This window comes from Haliotis cracherodii, unplaced genomic scaffold (genome assembly GCF_022045235.1).
Source record: "Haliotis cracherodii isolate W230 unplaced genomic scaffold, xgHalCrac1.p SCAF_10, whole genome shotgun sequence".
Lineage (NCBI taxonomy): Eukaryota > Metazoa > Mollusca > Gastropoda > Lepetellida > Haliotidae > Haliotis > Haliotis cracherodii.
In genome coordinates this window covers 20,289,856-20,303,651 of record NW_027266265.1, presented here as the reverse complement: position 1 = coordinate 20,303,651, position 13,796 = coordinate 20,289,856, and the positions used below count along the sequence as shown (strand labels likewise).

The window sequence follows — 13,796 nt, the reverse complement described above, 5'->3', positions numbered from 1 at the left end:
AAAACATCCTGCTTTACATTATTTTATAGCTAAAATGGATAAAATTATCATTAAACCGCCCGCATGTTATCATAAATGAGCGGGCCACTGCTAAAGAAATAAACGACGAGTGGGGTACAATACAACACTGCAGGGAGAATAAACCTTGAGGGGCGAGTGTTTTATCGTACAATAAACAACAACCACGAGTCGTTTAATGATTATATAAGATATCAACATTATGTACAGCCTCTTCAAGGATGTTGATAAAATGTACAAGGTTTAAAAATATTTACCCCTATTTAAGGTGGGTATTTCCCGCATATGCGCACACAATCCTCAGGTCGATTACATGTACCTTTTCTCCAAATACCGATTGTCATATTGTAACCGGGGTTTGCGATAGCAAATACAATTTCAAACACAGGCTACGGGTGTGAGTGTTTAATGCCCGAGTAGATAATGACATCCTGTAATGTACAAAACAATAACATTATAAAAACAATAGTACATAGGTTTCATACACATACATATTCATACAATACAATTCATATAAACATACGTCTATATTCTGTACATGAACATGGACATGAACTTAATAATCAATGATATACAAAATCATAATCTTAACCCAAAATAAACAAACAATTCATCAAGGGCGATAACTCGATCCCGACATCACTTATCAGATACAATATCAACATGGTCCATGTTGTAAAATACACTTAACATTATAAATACAATTACCACTTTCTTGAAACAACTGTATTTATTCAGTAACTCACCAAATATTTGGCACGATACACTATTTACAATTCTTATATCGAGACACGGCAAACATGTGAATTTCCCGTACCCTGTGGGTGACATTGGGATGTTTATCGTCTTCAGGCAGCCGCCAGTGTCATTGGAAATACTTAAACATCCATATAGAGCAACTTATTGGACGCCGGGAAGCTGGAGAAAGTCAGACATCAGAAGCCAGGCACTTTAACGTGAGGCAGAGTACAAGTTCTCGTCTGTGGCAGCGCTACAAGAGATCGACCGAGAAGTGGAAGATCCAGGTTCACAACATTCGTCACCACTCGTCCCTTTCCGTAACCTATTCGGCTTGTCCCGGAATTACACGAGTTGGTCACGAATGAGGTTCACAACTGCGGCGCAGGACCGCTTCATCCGGGTGTTGCATCTTCGCGACCGGACAATCAGTGCAGCATACACAGCTAACAATGTTCCTGGTCTTCGTAGAGTCTCAGCGCAAACCATCAGAAATCGTCTAAGACAGCATGGGATACGGCCAATGAGATCATATAAAGCGCCCGTTCTGCGGCAACATCATCGTCTGCAATGGAGCAGAAATGTTCGACCATGGACCCTAGTGCACTGGAGAAGGATATGGTTTAGTGATGAGTCGCGGTTCAGGCTGTATCGCCATGATGGTAGAATGCGTGTCTACAGACGAAGAAATGAACGCTACACTCGACACTGTATTCATGAAGTCGACTGATACGGCGGTGGAAGTGTCATGATGTGGGCAGGCATATCCGTGAATGGTAGGACAGATCTGGTGCACGTGCAGGGAAATTTAACTGATGTACGCTACCGTGATGAAATCGTTCAACGTCACCTTATTCCCGCCATTGACGTCAGAAGAGAGATTTTCCAGCAAGACAACGCAAGACCACATACTGCACGTGTTACCATGGATTATCTTGCCCACAACAATGTTACTGTGCTGCCAAATCGCCTGATCTAAACCCCATTGAACATTTGTGGGATCTGCTAGACACACCTGTACGACGCCGACAGCCTCAACTACAGACGCTTCAACAGCTGAACCATGCATTGCAGGATGAGTGGAGAAGGATTCCACTCGACGACTCATACAGTCAATGCCCAGGCGGTGCAGAGCTGTGATCGATGCTCGTGGTGGTAACACCCGGTACTGACTTTGGCGCAGTGCCATCACAGACACAGACGTCCCTTAGAACATTAAAAGACTGTTTGCAGTGTACGAAACATGTGCCTCATCCTGTGTAAAATTTGGTTGTTTTATCTTCATTATTTATTGTGTAATCCTATTTCATTAAACATGAAATGAAACACTGATTATTCTGTTATGCGTTTCTTTTTTTGGCCAGTGTAGTTATATGTGTACAAATCTACATATATGTTTCTGTGAAATAAAAAGACTTGGAAAATCTGCATTGTGACATTGTTGTCAAAAGTCACGTGATTTCTATGAACGTTGTGGTTCATCTCTACGTTTTGACATCAAAAGACACGAGCATGAGATTTTATTCATCATCCAACATTACTTGTCCAACTTTTGTTTGTAGACAGTAATAAGCAGTGTCATAGTGTAAAAAGTACTGCTAACAGCTTCAGTGGCAGACACATGATGTCATGTGATTGTGACGTCATGGTAAGCAATGATATCGGTTGATCTGACCCAAGCGATATCTCCAGTGGGATATGTGACTTGATAATGCCCTCATATTGCTTAACGACGGGCCATTACCACGCCCGTTGTGAGTTGACGTCATATGACGTTCAATAGTGACGTCGTCTAGTTTGTTCTATGCCGATTCCATATTTGTAAACGTAGGTCAGTACAAAAGCACGAGAACGCGAGATCGCGACATTGGTCAAGTGTCGCGATCTCGCGTTCTCGTGTTTTTGTGCTAATTGCCTATACAGTTATATGTAACTATTTTCAAAAACACGAGAACGCGAGAACGCGAGATTGCGATACTTGACCAATGTCGCAATCTCGCGTTCTCGTGCTTTTGTGCTAATTGCCTATACAGTTATATGTAACTATTTTCAAAAACACGAGAACGCGAGATTGCGACATTGGTCAAGTGTCGCAATCTCGCGTTCTCGTGCTTTTGTGCTGATTGCCTATACAGTTATATATAACTATTTTCAAAAATATGAGAACGCGAGATTGCGACATTGGTCGCGTTTTCCTGCCAATTACCCGTACAGTCATCTTGTGGCTCATTCGTCTAAGTTGTCGTAATTCGTTGTGTAGAGTTGCGTCCCTTGGACCAGAAACCCACAATGGTAGGTTTCCTCCCATTTTAAAGGGGCACTGATCTACAGCAATGCCCCGAGACTGGTTGTTGCCTTTGTCATTGTTTTTCCCCCGTGAGTATCTGGATGATTTAGCAGAAATCTAGACTAGTTCGCGACCTGTGCTGCGCCGTTCGTAAGCGCATGTATCGCTTTTATTGATAGTATTTCATTGTGGGTATATTGTTTAGCCAAAATGTGTAAAGTTTCACTGAGGCTTTTTTTTTAAACGGCTAAATATTCAGTTATTTTACAAATTGACGGAAAATCGGTCCATTTATGTTATTGTTATTACGAATTCCAAACATTTTTATGTTTTAATCTCCTCACCCAGTGACTGAAAATGATAGGATTAAAAGAAAACGAAATTCAAAGTACGTTTCTATAGTTTTGGCTTCTAATACTAGAGGGGCGATCGGGTAGCCTAGTGGTTATTGCTGGAATATTGTTAAAAGCGGGTAAAATCAAACACACTCACTCACTCTAATACTAGGATAAATAGTCCTCTTAAAAATTGTTAGTCACTCTGGACTTGGTTTCAGTCAATTTGTAAATTACTGAAATATTAAGACATTTTATAAATTGCCTGAGTGAATCACATTTTACACATTGAGTGTAACATACATGTATACACGCCTACAGGAACACGAGGAACAAAAATGATTCTATCCAATGCAACAGCAAATGAATGAAAACAAAATGCAAATATCATAATTACGACCCACCAAAGTTTTATGCATAAATTTGGACAGCATCCTATTTCGAGGAATGTATCCGTGAATATTCACAAATAGGAACAATATCCCATACGCCTGCAGCTGTACAAATAAACTTATTCGACGTCACGGGGCTCTGTTACAATCAAATATTTTAAAATAGATGTATAGCGTTCCTGGATATTATAACCGTTTCGTTTCTCAACTGATCACTAAGGATTGGAGAAAACACTTTCCCTCGGTTTTGGTAGACAGAGCATGCCCTGGGGGTCGGGAAAAACCGCGGGGGCGAAGAAGCCCCCGCGGTTTTTCCCGACCCCCAGGGCATGCTCTGTCTACCATAACCGAGGGAAAGTGTTTTTCCATACTTATAAACCGTCTAAATTGATTGAATGTTATAACGAGCATCTGGGGCGGTCGGGTAGCCTAGTGATTAAAGCGTTTGCTCGTCACGCCGAAGACCCGGGTTCGATTCCCGACATGGGTACAATGTGTGAAGCCCATTTCTTGTGACCTCCGCCGTGATATTGCTGGAATATTGCTAAAAGCGGCGTAAAACCATACTCGCTATAACGAGCATCTATAAATGAGGTGCTTCATTATAGCGCTTCCTTTCAAGAAGACGTGATATCATAACTTGCACGTGAAATTCGCTGACTTACCATGGCGGTCAAGAGCACTTGGATGTCCTGTCCTTTCACCAGAGACTCTGAAGTGGAAAGATGAGCGACGACGACTTTCATTTTGTTACCCAGTCTTCATTCACTGTACACATGACATTCAATTTTAATTGAATTAAAATTTTGAATTGCTACCTGTAGTCATTTTTTCAGTTACTTGGTTAAACCTGGGATTTGAGGTTTTACATTCAAAGTAAAACCTCCAGAACGAAAAAAACCCTCTTAATAGGTTTCATTTTGAAAGTAAAACCTCACAATAGGTTTTTATGCCTATAGAAAGAACTCTCTTACTTAATAGAGATCCCAATGAATAGGTTTATAAGTTTGTTTCAGATGTTTCACAATGGTGTCAAGTCTCATCGGTCATTTAAGATAGCAAGTGAATGGCAACAAAGACACAGGTGTAAACAGGTGCCAGAAAACGTTTATGACAACAAGAGATAGCAATCGTATTATCCGCGCAATCCAAAATCCGAAAATGCTTTCACGCTGCGATACCATTTTTTTAACTATTAAACTATGACCATCTGGGTTATTTCCAAATAACGACATCCGGTGAGCTTCCATCGTTCTTTTTGTCCGTTTGTTTAGGCTGAAGAAAATAATTAACATGCATACGCCCTTTGTCTGAGATTCATAGATCACGGGTAACCAATCAGTGTTCTTGAAGACGGTAGCCCAGTCTCTTGTCACGCTCAGTTGCGTCAGCGAGCAAATCGACTCACGGCAGACAGTGAGCCCATGCTGGCAGTGTTAGACAGCCGAGAAGAAGATTCGTGCCCCTTTAAACCGACAAGCCGGGATATAACTGAAATATAAATACTGTTCAAACCGGTGTTAAGCCAAACTCACTCACTTATTCAGAGCCATGCCGGTCCCTCAGGCTGGATATTTGGGGTACTTTTCCAGTATAAGTGACGTAGCGGTCTTTTTGGGGTGACGTAGCTTGTCTTTTGGGTGTACTACTTAATTGGGGGAATTAGTCGGTAGCAGCGGTCACGACTGGCTATCACCTTGAATGACAGAGAAGGCTGTTGAGTGGGTGACGTTTATTGGTGGAAGCAGAGTGAAGTTTACATAGAAGTACATTTAATTGTAATGGCATGATAATATATATAAGAGGTTGAGTCATATTCATCTAATTGCATACATATGATTAAAACAATTCAATACGTGTACAACACGTACGATCATAATAATACAATCGGCATACAACCGATAATAACATGACTGTAAAGATGTACAATATATTTGTTTAACGGATGGTTATTAAAAGGCATTAATTACGTGAAAATATGTCTGGTAGAAAACAGTAGAAAAACAGTAACGCATGGATAGACAATATAAATACATGTTGGCCGACTCAGTTTTCAATGTTACTAAGTTGCAGGCAAATCATTGCTATGAGTATGTGTCACTGAATGTAGGAACGTACAAGTTATTGACATTGGTACACATACTCATATTGGGATGTTGCCGTGCAACTAGTATACTAAAATACTAATATATGTTCGCGAGAGGAAGTATTGTCTGGATATTAAGTCCATGATAATTTTCACAACGCTACGATATAGTCGAAATAGATCTAACCTACCTCTAACGTATTAAGATCGTAGCTGACAAAATAAGTTAACAGTTAAGTAAATAGTGACTTACCTTGAATGACAGAGAAGGCTGTTGAGTTGGTGACGTTTATTGGTGGAAGCAGAGTGAAGTTTGCTACCACCGACCGCCGTATATATACAACTCAGGCCTTCATTATGTTACATAACTAAAGATCACAACATCCCAGGTGTCCGCGGTTGATCGGCTGTACAATGGGTGGGTGTGTCATTATTTACGGATTTATTCAAGTAGGTTGTTGTATTGCCTAACTGACCCTTACATCACTGTCGGACTGACCATGTGTGCCGGCCCTGTGACGTGAAGTTAACTCATTAATCACTGGTTCTGATAGAGAGTGACCCTTTGTGTCGGCCTGGCTGGGCAGATTTGCATAATGAGCCACTGTCTCACAGCTGGAGTGACCGTGAGTTTAGCCGCATATGTGAAACATAAAATATCTTATATGCGGCGGTCAGTTAGTGCATTCGCTATACTGAATTTACTTTAAGAATAGTCAGATTAGTTTACCGATATAGGTTGATTGATATATATTTTCTAATAGGAATTTGGTGTTAGAAGAAAGCTATGACAATACCCCTCTGCGACAGGAAGCTTTTGTCCTCAAAAGCAAAAATAGAATTGACATAATTAGGTAAGGATAAACGTTGATACAGACATGGTAATACAATGCAAAAAAACAATAGATGTGTTACAGACATGGTAATACAATGCAAAAAACAATAGATAACATTACATTTGATTAATGTTCATCAACGATAATGGTCATAATCATTTCTGGTACAAAATGGATTATCATCATTATTATTTGTTATTATTAATAGTTTTTGTTGTTGCGATGTTCAAGACAGATATGAGAAAACATAAAGACCGAATAGTTGGGCAAGAGCACTTGGTGATGAGGAAGTTTGGAGTGAGTGAGTGAGTTTGGTTTAACGCCGCTTTTAACAGTATTCCAGTTATATCGCGGCGTGTCAGCTTAATGTGGGAGGAAAGAGGAAGTTTGGAAACAAGGGCTTGTGTGGCCCTACGAAATTCGAAGCATACCTACGATAGAGATGGCAAATGCTGTAAAGCAAATTAGGGTAAGAAAGTGAAGCAATGATGGGATCAGTATCATTGAGTTACTTTGGTTAACCCTTCATTTCACCACAATGTTGACATGATTCTCACGTAGATATATTGGTTGGACATGGGAGTTTATGATTTACGAAAATTTTATGGTTACGTTTTCTACCTGTCTGGGTGATGAGGTTACGATTGGCTTGATCGTGGCAGTTCGGTTGGCTGAGGTCCTTGCGGGAAGGTTGACCTAGTGACATTAGAGCATTTTGGGATCTGTGCAACATCATCCGATATGGATGTTAGAAGATCACGGCCCTGCTCAGGAGTCGATTGTTGGAACTACTGAGATGCCTGGTGTTTTGAGGCGTTTGGTTTGACTGGTGCCTGACTTGTTTTGAGGCGTTTGGTTTGACTGGTGCCTGACTTGTTTTGAGGCGTTTGGTTTGACTGGTGCCTGACTTGTTTTGAGGCGTTTGGTTTGACTGGTGCCTGACTTGTTTTGAGGCGTTTGGTTTGACTGGTGCCTGACTCGTTTTGAGGCGATTGGTTTGTTTGTCACCTGACTTTTGCAGCTCTTCTCTGTGATTCTTCGGTGTTCTGCCAGTCGTTGACCTGGTCCAAGAAAGGATCCTCTCACCAGTTGACGTAGCGGTCTTTTTGGGGTGACGTAGCTTGTCTTTTGGGTGTACTACTTAATTGGGGGAATTAGTCGGTAGCAGCGGTCACGACTGGCTATCACCTTGAATGACAGAGAAGGCTGTTGAGTGGGTGACGTTTATTGGTGGAAGCAGAGTGAAGTTTACATAGAAGTACATTTAATTGTAATGGCATGATAATATATATAAGAGGTTGAGTCATATTCATCTAATTGCATACATATGATTAAAACAATTCAATACGTGTACAACACGTACGATCATAATAATACAATCGGCATACAACCGATAATAACATGACTGTAAAGATGTACAATATATTTGTTTAACGGATGGTTATTAAAAGGCATTAATTACGTGAAAATATGTCTGGTAGAAAACAGTAGAAAAACAGTAACGCATGGATAGACAATATAAATACATGTTGGCCGACTCAGTTTTCAATGTTACTAAGTTGCAGGCAAATCATTGCTATGAGTATGTGTCACTGAATGTAGGAACGTACAAGTTATTGACATTGGTACACATACTCATATTGGGATGTTGCCGTGCAACTAGTATACTAAAATACTAATATATGTTCGCGAGAGGAAGTATTGTCTGGATATTAAGTCCATGATAATTTTCACAACGCTACGATATAGTCGAAATAGATCTAACCTACCTCTAACGTATTAAGATCGTAGCTGACAAAATAAGTTAACAGTTAAGTAAATAGTGACTTACCTTGAATGACAGAGAAGGCTGTTGAGTTGGTGACGTTTATTGGTGGAAGCAGAGTGAAGTTTGCTACCACCGACCGCCGTATATATACAACTCAGGCCTTCATTATGTTACATAACTAAAGATCACAACATCCCAGGTGTCCGCGGTTGATCGGCTGTACAATGGGTGGGTGTGTCATTATTTACGGATTTATTCAAGTAGGTTGTTGTATTGCCTAACTGACCCTTACATCACTGTCGGACTGACCATGTGTGCCGGCCCTGTGACGTGAAGTTAACTCATTAATCACTGGTTCTGATAGAGAGTGACCCTTTGTGTCGGCCTGGCTGGGCAGATTTGCATAATGAGCCACTGTCTCACAGCTGGAGTGACCGTGAGTTTAGCCGCATATGTGAAACATAAAATATCTTATATGCGGCGGTCAGTTAGTGCATTCGCTATACTGAATTTACTTTAAGAATAGTCAGATTAGTTTACCGATATAGGTTGATTGATATATATTTTCTAATAGGAATTTGGTGTTAGAAGAAAGCTATGACATAAGCATGCCTGTCATTTGGATGTTAAGGCCGCAATAAATTAATAGTTACAGTTTGATTGATTTTTTTAAAAACACGGGAGACGGGAGGCATTTTATTTTTAACGTTTTATTTTGTTCTTATCGACCTACGTAAGGCATATGTGTACAATTGCTGTCGACGGGTGCTATTCACATGCATCATGTGTGTTCATGAGGGCTACGTGTACGGAGTATTTCATCCGGTGAATAAAGTAGGAACACTCATATTAACGATACTTCTATTTCTAGGAAATTGAGGGCATTAGAATAATGTAAGGCAGGGTGTTTTGTTGTCAGACGGGAGCGGATGAAAATCTATTAATTAAAGTAGCGAATATGGTATCGTATAAAAGAAACATCAGACAATATCACTTTAGCCGAATGCTACAAATTGATCTGTGAGAATTTTATGTTAATGAATATTCTAGCCGTGTATAAAATTGCCCCATGGAGAAACTCAATGGCCTGTGATTATTTCTGTTACTGACAGTGTAGCCGCGAATAGCTGCAATACTGCTGATGCGGCTTTAAGCAATATTACTCTCACTCACTGACAGTGATAGTTTAATTTCCAGCTTTCGGACACATTAATGTATTCACTATCATTGGACATTCATGTACACAATTTCTTTTGTTAATTTATATTGAGCATGTTGAGGGTTTTAATATAAAGTACACAGGAAAGTGTCACAACGGGAGACGACCCAAATATGTTCCACATAGGAATTTGTGTTTGTAAATTACATAGCATTTTCAAGCTCAAATCATAATTTTGAAGAGAATGAAGAGAATGAAAGAAGCATGACCAAAGGACTATTAACATGCGCATGCGCCTTGACCTTATGATATTACGCATGCGCACGGACAGCGTCTAAAACGCGAGAACGCGAGAAAATGAAATGTCGCATTCTCGCGTTCTCGCGTTCTCGCGATTTCGTGTTTTTGTGGCCTAATTTGACAAGACAAGATTGCGAGATTGCGAGATTTTGCATCATGTCCAAATGTCGCATTCTCGCGTTTTCGACTTTTGACAAAACGTGCTATATATGTACCAAAAACACGAGAATGCAAGATCGCGAGAACGCGAGATTTTGGCCAAATCTCGCGTTCTCGTGTTTTGGGCATATTTACCTCGTTTACAAAGGTCGTGATCGCGAGAATGCGAGATCGCGAGAATGTCCCTTACAGTATTCCATAGATACCTCATGTTAGAGATACCCCCTTCGTTATAGATACATCCTGTATTAGAGATACTCCTTTTGTTGTAGATGTCTCCTGAATTAGAGATACCCCTGTGTTGTAGATACCTCCTCTGTTATTGATACCTCATGTTAAATATACCCCTTCGTTATAGATACCTCCTGTATTAGAGATACCCCCTTTATTACAGAAATCTCATGTATTTGAGATACCTCCTTTGTTGTAGACACCTCCTGTGTTGTAGATACCCCCTGTGTTGTGGATACCTCCCGTATTATAGCTACCCCCAGTGGATACCTCCTTTGTTATAGATACCTCCAGTTAGAGATAACCCCTTCGTTATATATACTTCCTGTATGAGAGAAAACCCCTTGTGTTGTATTGTAGATACCTCCTTTGTTATAGATACCTCCAGTTAGAGATACCCCCTTCGTTATAGATACTTCCTGTATTAGATATACCCCCTGTGTTGTATTGTAGATACCTCCTTTGTTATAGATACCTCTTGTTAGAGATACCCCTTTCATTTTAGATACATCCTGTATAAGAGATACTCCCTTTGTTGTAGATGTCTCATAAATTAGAGATACCCCTGTGTTGTAGATACCTCCTTTGTTATAGATACCTCCTGTATTAGTGATACCCCCTGTGTTGTAGATACCTCCCGTGTTATATAGATACCCCCTTTGTTGTAGATACCCCCTGTGTTGTAGATACCTCCTTTGTTGTAGACACCCCCTGTGTTGTAGATACCCCCTGTGTTGTAGATACCCCCTGTGTTGTGGATACCTCCCGTATTATAGCTACCCCCAGTGGATACCTCCTTTGTTATAGATACCTCCAGTTAGAGATAACCCCTTCGTTATAGATACTTCCTGTATTAGATATACCCCCTGTGTTGTATTGTAGATACCTCCTTTGTTATAGATACCCCCAGTTAGAGATACCCCCTTCGTTATAGATACTTCCTGTATTAGATATACCCCCTGTGTTGTATTGTAGATACCTCCTTAGTTATAGATACCTCATGTTAGAGATACCCCTTCGTTATAGATACCTCCTGTATTAGAGATACCCCCTTTGTTATAGATACCTTCTGTGTTGTAGATACCTCTTTTGTTATAGATACCTCCTGTATTAGAGTTACCCCCTGTGTTGTAGATACCTCCTGTCTTGTAGATCCCTCCTTTCTTAAAGATACCTCCTGTATTAGAGATACCCCCTGTGTTTTAGATAACCCCTGTGTTTAGATACTCCCTGGGTTGTGGATACCCCCTGTGTTGTAGATACCCCCTGTGTTGTAGATACCCCCCGTGTTATATAGACACCCCCTGTGTTGTAGATACCCCCTGTGTTGTAGATACCCCCTGTGTTGTAGATACCCCCTGTGTTTTAGATAACCCCTGTGTTTAGATACCCCCTTTGTTGTAGACACCCCCTGTGTTGTAGACACCCCCTGTGTTGTAGATACCCCCTGTGTTGTAGACACCCCCTGTGTTGTAGATACCCCCTGTGTTGTAGACACCCCCTGTGTTGTAGATACCTCCTGTGTTGTAGATACCTCCTGTGTTGTACATACCCCCTGTGTTGTAGATACCCCCTGTGTTGTAGATACCCCCTGTGTTGTAGACACCCCCTGTGTTGTAGATACCTCTGTGTTGTAGATACCTCCTGTGTTGTAGATACCCCCTGTGTTGTAGATACCCCCTGTGTTGTAGATACCTTCTGTGTTGTAGATACCTCTGTGTTGTAGATACCTCCTGTGTTGTAGATACCCCCTGTGTTGTAGACACCCCCTGTGTTGTAGATACCTTCTGTGTTGTAGATACCTCTGTGTTGTAGATACCTTCTGTGTTGTAGATACCCCCTGTGTTGTAGACACCCCCTGTGTTGTAGATACCTCCTGTGTTGTAGATACCCCCTGTGTTGTAGACACCCCCTGTGTTGTAGATACCCCCTGTGTTGTAGATACCCCCTGTGTTGTAGATACCCCCTGTGTTGTAGATACCTCCCGTGTTATATAGATACCCCCTTTGTTGTAGATACCCCCTTTGTTGTAGATACCTCCTTTGTTGTAGACACCCCGTGTTGTAGATATATATCCTCTGTGTTGTAGATACCCCTGTGTTGTAGATACCTCCCGTGTTATATAGATACCCCCTTTGTTGTAGATACCCCCTTTGTTGTAGATACCCCTTTTGTTGTAGACACCCCGTGTTGTAGATATATATCCTCTGTGTTGTAGATACCCCTGTGTTGTAGATACCTCCCGTGTTATATAGATACCCCCTTTGTTGTAGATACCCCCTTTGTTGTAGATACCTCCTTTGTTGTAGACACCCCCTGTGTTGTAGATACCCCTGTGTTGTAGATACCTCCCGTGTTATATAGATACCCCCTGTGTTGTAGACACCCCCTGTGTTGTAGATACCTTCTGTGTTGTAGATACCCCCTGTGTTGTAGATACCCCCTGTGTTGTAGATATCCCCTGTGTTGTAGATACCCCCTGTGTTGTAGATACCCCCTGTGTTGTAGATACCCCCTGTGTTGTAGATACCCCCTGTGTTGTAGATACCCCTGTGTTGTAGACACCCCCTGTGTTGTAGATACCCCCTGTGTTGTAGATACCCCCTGTGTTGTAGATACCCCCTGTGTTGTAGACACCCCCTGTGTTGTAGATACCCCCTTTGTTGTAGATACCTTCTGTGTTGTAGATACCTCTTTTGTTATAGATACCTCCTGTATTAGAGTTACCCCCTGTGTTGTAGATACCTCCTGTGTTGTAGATACCCCCTTTGTTGTAGATACCCCCTTTGTTGTAGATACCCCCTGTGTTGTAGATATCCCCTGTGTTGTCGATACCCCCTGTGTTGTAGATACCCCTGTGTTGTAGACACCCCCCGTGTTATATAGATACCCCCTGTGTTGTAGATACCCCCTGTGTTGTAGATATCCCCTGTGTTGTAGATACCCCCTGTGTTGTAGATATCCCCTGTGTTGTAGATACCCCCTGTGTTGTAGATATCCCCTGTGTTGTAGATACCCCCTGTGTTGTAGATATCCCCTGTTGTAGATACCCCCTCTATTAAAGATACCTCTTCTGTCATAGATACCTCCAGTGAATGTCTCAGATATAATTCGTGAATCTATGAAAACAATGTTACGAAAAGTCATATTTTGCATTGTTTAAACATTCTCACTAGGACCGGGTAATTAATTACTTCTTTTTATCGTGTACAATATCGTTCGAGATCACTTGTGTACAAACTCGGTTTGTGTACGAAATTACATACACCCCTGTGTTATTGATACCTGCTATGGAGCGGCTGTCAGATCTTCACACAGAAGTAAGACATTTGATATTAATTAATGAGAATGAAATAACATTTGAATATTTTCTGTTCATTATCACCGCTATATGTAGCATAATAATTTGAAATTTAAAACTGTGCCGCTTTGGTTGAACGTGGAACATACATTGCTTGCGTTCTTGTGAACAAAGCTGTCGCATTCA

At 41.0% G+C, this 13,796-nt stretch overlaps 1 protein-coding gene across 1 annotated transcript; it reads right to left on the bottom strand.

Annotated features, from left to right (window-relative positions):
* Positions 1-11,691: 11,691 nt before the first annotated feature.
* LOC139453435 (uncharacterized PE-PGRS family protein PE_PGRS24-like) lies at positions 11,692-13,389 on the bottom strand. Its single transcript, XM_071235124.1, has 3 exons — positions 13,200-13,389; positions 12,714-12,842; positions 11,692-12,275 (listed from the first exon to the last, which is right to left on the bottom strand). The coding sequence occupies exons 1-3, from the start codon at positions 13,387-13,389 to the stop codon at positions 11,692-11,694; spliced, it is 903 nt and encodes a 300-aa protein (XP_071091225.1).
* Between the last annotated feature and the right edge of the window lie 407 nt (positions 13,390-13,796).